The sequence below is a fragment of the Struthio camelus genome, chromosome 1, assembly GCF_040807025.1.
Source record: "Struthio camelus isolate bStrCam1 chromosome 1, bStrCam1.hap1, whole genome shotgun sequence".
NCBI classification, from domain to species: Eukaryota; Metazoa; Chordata; class Aves; order Struthioniformes; family Struthionidae; genus Struthio; species Struthio camelus.
In genome coordinates, this window is record NC_090942.1 from 16621888 (window position 1) to 16634022 (window position 12135).

General features: G+C 39.8%; 1 protein-coding gene across 6 annotated transcripts in view; it reads right to left on the bottom strand.

Moving 5' to 3' along the window:
- Positions 1-686: 686 nt before the first annotated feature.
- Positions 687-12135, bottom strand: part of LRRK2 (leucine rich repeat kinase 2) — a 68072-nt gene continuing 56623 nt past the window's right edge. For 4 of the 6 annotated variants that reach the window (XM_068930771.1, XM_068930742.1, XM_068930736.1 and 1 more), the window contains 7 exons: positions 11409-11602; positions 11070-11178; positions 10042-10226; positions 8472-8624; positions 7508-7716; positions 4477-4551; positions 687-2502 (listed from right to left, as the gene is read on the bottom strand). In XM_068930771.1, coding sequence (XP_068786872.1) covers positions 2381-2502; positions 4477-4551; positions 7508-7716; positions 8472-8624; positions 10042-10226; positions 11070-11178; positions 11409-11602 — 1047 coding nt within the window. In that variant the 3' untranslated portion in view covers positions 687-2380. The remainder of the gene's footprint in view (positions 2503-4476; positions 4552-7507; positions 7717-8471; positions 8625-10041; positions 10227-11069; positions 11179-11408; positions 11603-12135) is intronic. The other 2 variants (XM_068930761.1, XM_068930751.1) reach the window with 1 other exon arrangement.

A 12135-nucleotide genomic window follows, 5' to 3' on the forward strand; every position in this document is an offset into this window, starting at 1 on the left:
GCCGCACTGAATAGGGCTCAGGACTGCCAGAGATGCACTTTTAGACTGTGTCACGTGGCAGAGAACGAACAGAAGCGCTAACATAAGGTCTTCTCCAACTCTCTTCCTACACTACCAAAAAATAGTTGTTTGGGAAGGATGCAGCAGGTTCACAGAACATGTACTGCCTTTCTTAATAGTCATAGTGGGTTAACAAAATTTTGCCCTCTAAACAAACACTGACAACTTAACAGTGGCCAACTTAGACAGCTTTGGTAATGAATGATCTCTGTTCAGTGGCTGCTACCATCTCTTTCGTTGTCACCTCAGCAATACTTACCATGTAGCTTGGCTGCTAACCTGTAGGCCACGCTCAGTCCATGGGTCGTTTTCATCCAGAGAATCTCAAAAGAGGCCAATAATTGACTGCAGGGACAACAATCCTGCCTACAGGTCACCTCCCACATCTAGCAACTGCCTGTCCCAGGACAGCTGCTCTCCTCCTTGTAGGGAACACAAAGTGGAGGAGAAGCCGGGGAAAGCTGGAGGCACACACTATGTGACAGACAGCAAGCGGGAATGCAGCTGTGTCAACAAAACTCACAAAACGGGAATCCTGGATCATCCTGATGGAAGCGATTAAGCTAAACAAAAATTGCATGTGACAGCTCCTCCTTGGAAATTCGGCAATGAGAAAGTGCACTATGTTATTAACAGAGCGGAGTTTTAATACAAAGGTATAATAAGGCTTACATCTCAAAATGACTTATAAATAGACATCATCATATTACATACATTCTTATAAATTTTTAAAATGTCTTCATTACAAACAAAAATATATATTTTTCTGAGTTATAAAATCCCATATAAATAGCAAATTAGTCTCAATATGCAGAATACAAGAATATATATAAAAACTTCGGGTGGATATCTGAAAGGAATCCTGCATACTCACTCAGCAGAACAAAAGTGCAGTTGAACACAGTTCAGTAAATGCTGTCGTCTTACTGCACTAATTCTTCAAAACTGCAAAAACGGGACAGAGAACTTTTTTGGTTGCTGCACCTTGTTCAGCTCCATAGGAAACAAACTCAGGAATGGCTTGGGATATCCCACTCCTTGAGATTTCAGGAGCATTTTATAGATTCTTTTGGTAGCAAAAGAAAACAATGGTATCTGTCCTCTGAGGACAGAAATAAGGCACTTCTGATATAGCCTGCACTGACCTGCATTAAGAAGAAGCTTGGCCTCACAGCCAGAGCGCGGTAAAAGGCCTCTCTTGAATGAAGATGTATTGCAACAAAATTTGGTGGAGTTAGTTACACACAAGAGGTAGCCAATTCTTAGATACCTCCAGGTTCCATTGCTTACCCCCCAAAATAACGATATAAATTAAAACAAGAATAACTGGTGACTTTGAACATGTTCTAAATATCAAAATGAAAGTTCCCATTTTTTTTTCAGACTGAGATAAGCAAACCAGCAAGCTGCACTAAGAACTAGCGGTGGCGGTTACTGCGGCATACTTCTTCCTTTTTGGTACAAGTTGTAGCAGCATTTAGACAGGAATTTTCACCCTGTGTTTTCTCTTTTTCCAGAGTGAGCTGTACAACACATGTATGTGAATAGTGATGTTCACAACTATGAGACTACATGGCCCAGAACAAGGCAGACTGCAGGGAGAGGACGCCAACTTGCAGAGGCCTATCAGTGTATTTGATTTCTGAATTCTGAGATATTTTATTATTTTAGCACTTTTTTTTTCTGATTATAATGAAAAATGTCAACTATTCATGGAAGAAATAAAGACTCTATTCTGCCTGTTGTTTTCAAGGAGTAATGTAGTCAGTATATGCTCCTTTAAACACTGCTGTTGCATAAAATATGATGTTTTCTTTCACATACTCGAGGTCATGAGCTCTGAATTACTACTGAAACACGAAGCATCAGGGAAATCTTATACATGCAAACTGCAATAAGCAAACAGAGGCTGCAACTTTGCTTTTCTTTACAGTGTCAACTCAGTAGAGATAAGGAAGTAAATAAGAGCGATTTATAGTCTCCTGGTTTATTCCCATTTTAACTGGGATCAGAAACTGGATGAAAGAAGCTATGCTGAAGCTGAGCCATAGTTGGTGAGAGCTGAACCTGGTCACAAGTACACAGACCCCTGATGGCACTTAAGGTCCTGAAATTCTCAGTAATTTTCAGTCCTTTCACATTTACAAATAACAAATAATGTTCTTCTTTCTTCATGGTATCCCATGATCTGGGGAGTTGCTCTCTCAGGGCTTTCTCCCGGTTTTATGTTAAAAACTCCAGCAATACAAAGTGTTAAATATTGCACAAAGTTAAGCCGATGGAAAACTAGAAAAGAGAATGACACTTGCAAGGCGACTCTTCAGTCCAAAGAAAAGCTCTTCATTTTTTCTGCTAGTTCCTGTCTCATTTCTATATGTTTTTTCAGGTTTTGAACTTCATGGGGCAGGTTAATGTCCCAGACTGACACACAAGTTTGTAATTCTGAAAAAAATAACGTGAAAACACTGAAAACTGCTGCTGTGAGAAGAATTATTGTACATCAGAAATTGTTTTGCTTATCATCTGCTTAATTTTTAATTACTCTTAAGTTGTCTCAGTGAAGTAATATGATGCTTAGGACCTGGAAGACAAATTGTGATTCCTTCTGTGTGAGGTAATAACGTTTGGATGAGAAGCTGTTTTTCCTTAAAAGAGGTTTGGCTTCCAGCTCCCAAACTTAAGAGCACACCATTTGAAAGCACTTCATTTCTAGCGCTTGTGGGCCATAAGGTGCTGACGCCTAAGCTACAGCTAGTATTGCTACTGAGGTGCCTATATAAAAACTTATCTCTATTTTCCGGAGCAGATATGCCCTACATGCTTAGAAGACTCAAACCCCATTCACTGCAAACCAGAAATTAAAACTGATTTCCTATGCTAGTGAGTAGACCGCGAAAAAGGTCACTTCTTCAACTTCTATTCATGCAAACCACCCTTTCTTCATGGAGAAATCACATTGTTTTTTAAAGGAATAAGGCAAACCGGGAATACTTGCATTAGTATGGCTCACAAAATAAGGCCCCAAGGCTTCTGAAACTCTGATTGCTCTCTGTATAACTACTGGCACTCTTAAATACAACAAAAAGGCAATGGCTGTTCTTATGATAAAAATCAGGGGATATCAAAATGTAAAAAAAAACCTGCTGTCAGTTTGATTCTTATTTTATTCCAAATAATCAGCTCACCTTCACCTGCCACCTTTACCTTTAGACTGCCATAGTCACATTTTTAGGAGTCACAAAACCTGGGATGGTAGAAAGGTCAAGAAAGGCACCAGTCACAGCATCATCTGTAACTCTTCTTAGAAATCCCCAGGAACAGAGATTCGTATCTCTCCATTCCAGCACTTCACTGTCTTTATTGTCAGGAAGCATTTCTTGATGTTTGACCTAAATCTCCCTTGCTGTAATAGAAACTTGCTCATCTTTATCCTGCCCACAGGGGATATGTAGAAGTGTTTACTCCCTTCCTCTCTGTAGGTGTGTTTACATACCTGAAGCCCATTATCATGTCTTTCTTTATACTGCACTACTTAAATTCCTTCAGCGTTTCCTCATAGGTTACATTTCTCTCCTCTGGACTATTCCTAATAGTCCAGATTAGGTCTCTGGATTGTTCCTAACAGTCTAGATCATTGAGCAGTGTCCTAAAAGGATAGGCGGCTGCAGCAGAAGTCATATCTGAACGCAGCAGAGTGGAAGAATTAGTTCACATGTCTCATAGACACCACTTTTCTGTCGGTGTGAGAACAGCGTTTGCCTCTTCTGCCACAGCACGACACTGTTGATTCATGTTTAGCCTGTGGACTCATGTTTAGCCTGTGATTGATTACAACCCCTTTGCTGCAGCATTGTTGTCTAAGCCAATCATTTCCTATCGCTGGTACAATTCATTATTTCTAAGTAAGTGAAAAGTCATGTATATGCCCTTGCTGAACTTCCTTCCAGACAATTTGTTCTATTTGTTCTATTTGTCAAGGGAATTTTGAATTCTAATACTGTCCCAGTGAGCTTGAGGCTTCTCTTAGCTGAGTGCTGTCTGCAGATTCGAAAAGCATGCTCACTACTCCCTCATCCACATCAGTAACGAAAACATTGAGTATTCCTGGCCCGGCACAGACCCCTCTGGAAATCCGCCTGAGACATTCTCCAACTAGATAATGATAATTACTCTCCAAATTGTTTTCCAGCTAGTTATATGGCCTTCAAAGAGCAGCTCCATCTGGTCCATTTCTAAAATTTACTGTTAGGTTGCATGGAATCCAGAAATGCAACAGACAACAAAACACAATAATGGTATTTCAATAAAATTGCATTAAATTATGATCATCAACTCGCCAAACACCTCTGTGGGTATTCAAGCATAATACTGTCGAATCCATCAATAATACAAATTAATAAAACACAGTTCACGTACCTTTGTGATATTTGTTGTCTTCAGTGTCACTTTTATAGCAATACCCCAAAATCAGCACCACATTCTTAAGAGTCCCTTTTTTCAAAGAAATAGAATGTCAAATTTTAACTTTTAACAAGAGCTTTGTAATTTAAGGACATTAGAGTAGATTACATGACGCCAGTGACAGGACAGAAAGCAGAGTTCAGTAAACTGGACGCATTGTTCACGATCAGCAGCCATGGTAAAAAAAAAACAAACAGACTGACATGAAAAGCCTACAGTTCAAGACTCCATTTAATGTAGGGGTTAATCAGAGTTCAAAGACATAGCCACTGGATCAGCCTGCCAAGTCAGCCAGCCTGTTGAACAAGCCTAAGAACAAAGCATCCTGTTACCTACCACACGCAGAGGTAGTTAAGTCACAGAAAACAGCTGCTGCAGCGAAGGGATAGGCTGCAAATGAAGGCCCAATGCATGGCAAAATCGAGGCAAAAATAGAAAGTGCCAGTAATCCGTTCGGTAAAAAAACCAAACCAAACCAAAACCCAAATATGATACAAGCTCATTTAAAGTATTCTGCATTAACAATGTAAGTAGGGAAGGAGAGTTAGTAGGGATGGATCATAGTAAGGTACCTACTGAATAATGTAAAAAAAGACTAGGAAGACAAAGGTGGTCTGATCACAGAGGGGTTAAGTTCTGTGTGCCAGTGTTTCAAAATCGACTTCCTACTTATTCCCCACAAGCCACGTTTATACATTGTGCGGGATGGACGAAAGCTGTTATACTGGCTTTCCAAATAACAAACCCCATTCCAACAGTGACATGAATTTTCCAAACAACAACATGAATTTCACCAAGTTCTGCTTTGGTCAACACTGTCCTACTGGAACAAAGTTAAAATACAGTGCAATTATGCTTAGGAAAAGGTATTTTATCAGTGTATATGAGCCCTTCTGCTTTATGCCTACTTTTCAAATAGTTCCCTCATGCTCACCTGCCCCAGTAGCTCCCGGTCCCACTGGCAGCACGATGAGCAGTGACCCCCCCAGCTGCAGTGGCACATACAGGACCCAGCGCAGCAGAGAGGCCAACGTGTTCCTGCACGGGGGCAGGCACAGCTCTCCCCATTCAAAGGAGCTCTGCTAAGAAGTACAGGCACCCCAGCTGCGGTACTGTGCTCCACACCTCCCCTTATCTCCTCATACATGAAGTCATACACACTCCCCCAAGGAAAAGATGAGGAAAGGTTCAGTTTTGGAAGGATAAATAGACTGGAGTATGGCTTACTGTGAAAGCCACAGTTTTGTGGCACCTCACTGCAGTGTGTGTCTCAGGATACGTTCCTTCTGAACTAGCAAACGTATCCTGTGGCTCTCCCACAGGGTACCGAGTAGAGAGATATTTTTCCTGCCCTAAGGAAATTTGCATCTCCTGACCTCGATCTGTCCATGGTGGCTGAGGGTTGTTGGGAACCATGTGTGCTTTCCATGCTCAGAGTTTTAATCACGCTACTTCTTTCTGCCACCAATCCTATCCATACTTCTGATGCAACTGACTGGAACTTAACGTACAATGTTTCCTATTCAGACCTAGGTCCTTTCTTCCTATTTAGAGGCATATATTTTCGCTTGCAAAATGAACTACAGGTTTACATGAGTCATTCTTTGTCTCATGTCTATTATATGCCAATGTGTTAGCTGAGAGAATTAGAGAAAGACATTATATTTACATATTCACATAGGAATTACAGATAAAATTAATATCTCAAAGTGTAGCAAGCTCTTTTTCCCTGAAATATTTACACTCGATTGATGTCATATAGTTTCAGTTTTAAGATTAGAATACTTAATGCAAAAATATTTCCCTCTAGCTTCTTTCATTTCATACCAGCAATGTTTTACTACTGATGAACAGCTCATCAGCCCTGAGGCCGTTTTTAGTAACTCTATAAAAATCTCAGTAGAAGTGAAGTCTTTGAATTTAGCAAAAACCACCACCTTATAAATAATTACTGTGAAAAACTAATGAAAAGAAAAAATGCATGTCAAAACTGCGTCTATCAGTCTTACTTGCCGTTCTCGAGATTCGCATACCTGCAAGCATACTGTGTGGTGGAAACATAGCTGCTTTTCCTCATAAATTATTAATTTTTTTAATATAAAATTTTGATTTAAAAATGTTGTGTTGATTGGAAAAAAAGAATTTGAAACTCAAGACTTTTTAAGTTACACTGTACTATTCTACACAATATTCTATACATTTGTATATCTGTTCTTTTTCTATCATCAATGACAATAACAAGAAAGACAGAAATCTTGTTTTCATAGAAACTACTCTTTCCAAAATGCTAAAATAAAACAGTCCTTGTACGGTACTAATAACGTAGCCACCAGGACCAGGAGGACTGAAAATTCTGTTAGTGAATCTGGACTCTACAGCTGGCACTCTTAACAGCTGAGGACTGAAGAGACTCTACAAACTTGCTGTCACAGGCAAAGGCAAGCGAGAGGAAGCTGGATTTTGTTTCCATTCACACAACACTGTCCATATTACGAGCTAACTGTACTCTATGGACATCATTCCTGAATGGGGATGGGAGAAGAAAACTGCAGAATAAGCTAATAAGGAAGAATGATTAAAAACTAACAAGCTCCACAGCGGGAGAAGTCAGAAGTGTAAAACTTTTAGGAGGGAGAAATAAAACAGGTGGAAACAGATGAATAAGAAGAGTATCAGACAGAGGACGGTGACAACTCAGCTGGAGCACGGTGAAAAGGATGCAGCGAAGCCAGGATCGTTCATATGCTGATCAGTGACAAGCCAGGGAAGAGCTGTTGTTTGTCTGGGCACAGATATGACAGCCTGCTGGTATTTAACTGACACCGGAGCGTCTAACATTGACTGAAGATGACAGCAGTAGAATAGAATGAACGAACAAAACAGGGAAAATGCTAATCCCTTTCTGGAACACCATGCCAAACAGGAGCCAGCACTTCTAAGCTTACCGCTGACTTGGAAGTACTTGTCATCTGATGATTTTACTTACCTAACTGGGCTGTTAGCATGACTCGAATAGAATCACAAAAGTTGTCTATAACTCGTACAGGGCGACGTGTTGACAAATCAAGCAGCAGGATATGTCCTCCCCCTGTCCCTATCCACAACGCAGTATTTTTCTGTAGGCAAATTGTCTTTACTCTTCCAGAATAAGCCACTTCATGTTTTGATTCTTTATTTAGTTTTGCCACTTCCTCCCTAAGAATATGGAGAAAACGTGAATTAAAATTTGTTGGTGCGCTCTATTCCGTAACTGCTAGCCTTTTAAATGATCATTTGTCAAGACAAGCTACAAAAATCTCATGCTAAACAACTGACTGACTTTAAATAAACGGGGATGAAAACTACTGGAGTTACAAGAGGCAGCAAAAAGTTGCTCTGCTTGAACAGGCCTTTAAATAGGAGGCAGGTACTTCTCCCTATTCTTTCGCAAGCTACAGGTGAATAATTTCACTGCAAAGCGGGAGGAGCACTACTAGAGCTGCTTCCAACCTCACCATGAAAATGAAATGACGTTGAGCATTAAGGGAGAGGAAAAATATAAATGTAAATGTAAATCAGTGTGAAACTCTGATCTCCTACTGAATCAGTGCACTGGAGAGAGAAGGCACTCTTCATCAGGCGATGAAGAAAGTAATTGGAGAGAAGAGAGAGAGAATGCCTGATCACACCAGCTAAGGACAACAGAAGACTTTCTAGTTTTTTGAACAGTTAAAGGAATCCTCTAGAAATCACAGGCAAACTGTGAAATATAATAAAGGTCTCAGAAAACTGAGATTCTACATGAGATATTCCCAAGTTCTAGGCCAGAAGAGAGGAAAGAAATTCCACATTTGCCCAAAGAACTGGTTTCACCAACAACTCCCTTCCGTCCTGCAGGGTGAGGTACTATGCTAGAGAAGACCATCTGTTATTCAGCTTTATAGATCATGCTATCCATGAAAAATACTTACTTAAGAAAACGTGCACAGTCAATTAGTTCACAAAGTTTTTCTGTCCTCTTGTCCCAAATTTCCACAAAATGGCTGTTTTTCTTTGCCAAGTAGATGGATTTGTCCACTGCTATTGAAATAATATTTGCATCACTGTAAGCGTTATGACAGAACCTAGGAGACAGAAGAGCTCCTGTTAGGCACACGGAAAATTTCTAAGGGGCAAACTTGAATGTTAACATCAGCGGGGTTAGCTCTTCTCTAACTGTTTCAGAACCATTCAGCCTTAAAACCAAAGTGGGCTGGGTTACAACCGAAAGGCTTTGCTATAATCTTCACGCAGCTTGATAGAACTTCTTACAGTAAGTGGAGTTAGGCTGCTGATATCCCTGGAGGCGCATTAATGCCCCAACTCTATTAATAAATCTTTCCCATCTACCCACTCAAAGCACATATGCTCGCATCACAGCAGGGCTACTTCCATGTTTCTCCTGCCACTCTTTCAGTGTTTGGAGACACTCGATAGCTCCTACAAGGACACACAGGGCCACAAAGGGTCGCTCAATACAAAGATGACCGACCCTAAAAAGCAGCAATGAGACTTAGTTCACCTTGCTCTGCTCTCGGTTTCATTTCAGCTGACAGCTTTTTTGATTATTTTCCTCTACATACGAATTTGTCTCATGCCAGACCTGCGACTGCACACACCAAAATTCTATTGCTCTGCAATTTAATGGCATTGCTTTTCTTCACTGACTCTTCAACTCATACTGCAGAACAGCTCAAAATCTCAGACCTCTGATGGCAGACACTCAGTAACACTGCTACTTCAGTTGCTATTTTTGACAACCTTCTTTCGAAAACTGCATGCAGTTTTGCATCTACAAATCTCAGATTCTTCCTGTGACATATTTTCCTTTTGCCATCCATCTGCATTTTACTTAAAGATTTAGTCTCTTGCTTTACATTAAAATTATTGTTATTTTCCAAAGCATATTCATTTCCTAGAATAATTATCTCTGTCACCATAAAATCAAATACTGTAACCCCTATCTAGGAAAAACTCCCCTTAACTTCAGTGTGGGATTTGCCCACGTGAGCAAATACTCCAATAGCTTCAGTCTCATAACTTGGTATGTTTTTCATACCTTCCAAATAACGAGAGGTCAGCAATCATGCACGATTTGTATAAACGGGACGAAGACAGGCACACATATAATCAACAAATATGTAAGGACAAATGCTGCTCTCAGTATGCGCGTACAGCTCTCAGTACACCCCAAATGGGTGTTGGACAAACGCAATCAATGGACAAAAACTGCTCAGTAGCATTTACACATTTCCTGAACGCCTACTGACTTCATGAATCCTTCATATGGTAAAAACGCATATTCCTTGTTTAAAGCAGCAATTAACACTTTAAATATTACTCATTGATCTTATAATACATTTAATAGTCTATCTATATTAGGGAAGGAAAAGAAGGGAAACCAGAAAATTCAAAGAACAAGCTGTAGAAACAAGGCATTACATCACAGTACTGTCAGAAATCTTTAACAAAAACAACCAAAAGCCAAATAACATCACTCACAGCTGACTTGTCTTTGTTTCAATGAGTTTTTGCACCGAGAAATCACTAGATAAGGATATGATCTTTGTTCCACAGCCTCCCCAGATGGTATTTTTTTCAGCTGAGTATGAAGATTCATTTAAGCACATGAACGGTGTGCTAATATTCCCTATAGTTAGTATCTTCAAAGGTGCAGCACCTTTACACTGCAAGAAGAAATATACTCTCCGTTACAAACAGGGAGTGTACACACGTGCAAAGTAGCAACCGTTGAAACACTACCTGCAGAGGATTTACGCAGCCAGATTTTCTGAACCATTATGGTCTCTTTGCAGAACATTTGTGACTGAAAAGGCACCATACTCTCATCACAGAGGGCCCAAAGAAAACAGCCTGCATGAGGGGAAACGGGCCAGAGCTGTGACTGGTACCTTCTGCAACCCCTGGCCCAGTTCAAGGATTGGACAGAAAGCCACATCACCATCCCGCAGGAATCCCACACCGAACCACACTCCAGTTCTGCAATGCGCTGCAGCCCCTAACTGCTCTAAGTTGCATCGGGGCTGGAGCTAACCCTCAGAAACCAGTTGATACAAACAGCTCCCAACATTTATCTGCATCTGCTCTGTGACGAAAGCCTCAGTCTATAAGGCCTATATAACCTAAACAATAGTCTCCTTTTTAAAGATAATTTCCGCTTCCTTTACAGAGAAAGACTGTAGTGTGATCAAAAAGAAAAAAGAAGACATAGCAGAGGTGAGTAAGGGAGATTAAAATTGTCAGAATATTCTTATTAATAATTATGTCCTTTTCTAGCCAGAATGCCATGCCCTTCAAAGACCTATGCTGAGAGATAATTTTCCCCATTTAACTCTGTTGGTTATAACAGATATTATAAGATGTGCAGTTCTTCTAAGATTACAACAGAAACTGATTTTTAGTTTTGAGAAGCAATTAAAAAAACTGCATGAAACAAAGTTACAATTCGTAGCTGCTTTACATATTACCAAGAATATTCTGGAGGACAAGACAGCAAAGAACAAGTCTACCTTTACTGCTCTGTTTTCAAAAACTGCCAGTTTGCCATCAGCTGTGCCCACCAGAAAGAAATTCTTCTGTTTGCTGGAATAAAAATCAAATAATGAATCCAGGAAATCCCTGAATCAGGAAAGAAAAATTTCAATCAGTAGCATCTAGTATTTCAGGAGTTTCTTGGAACACTGAAAGCAAATACAATCACCCGTGGTCAGGAATGGGGCCTCTGGTTACACTGGGTGCAAAACTAAGTGCAACACATGGAGGGCAAGATACAGCTATCCTTGTGAGAACATCACTGTTTAATCACATTTTCTAAACGTAACACGAAATATTTAAAAACTGATTTATACCTTTGCTTTGAAAGAGAATTACAGTATAAGCATGTGACAGAATCAGACATTTTCTGCAGATGATGTCTTCTTGCTTCATCTTCCGTATTAACTGCCCACAGAGAACCAGACTGTGTTCCAGCTACAATCCAGTTTTCCTTTTCATGAGGAAGGGTCACCAAGGCCAAACTTAAAATTTTACTATCTGCAATATCCTGAGTCAGGAAAAAAAAAAAAAAAAACAACCTGGTTATGTTTTCAGTAAGGGTAAACACTGGTAAATTGCTCATAATAAAAATAAAGTACAATTTTCCAAGACCCTGGGAAGACTCAAAGCCTAACTTCTTAATTAAAAAATCCAGTTTCCAATTAGCAGAATACATCTTCAGCCAAGCTATCTATCTTCACAGTGCTGGGAAGGACTCCTCAAATAGTAGAGAAAAAAATCACTGTGCTGAATATCGAAAAAATACATTCTCTGCACGTCGGCTAATGAAGTTTTGAAAGCCATCAGAGAATCAAGCAAATGGAACTATACTGCAATACAGATTCAGTTCAACTGATAACAATAGAAGTACTCATCTAATAATTAATTCAGCTTTTTTTCATTTTAATTTTAGAAAATTAAGCCGTATAATTTATAAGAAAGCTTTCGATTCAAACGTATCATGGTCAACAGACGGCAGATACCTTAGCTGTCATGATTGCTACAGTCAGCTGTCATGGAAACAGTAATTTAAACAACTTC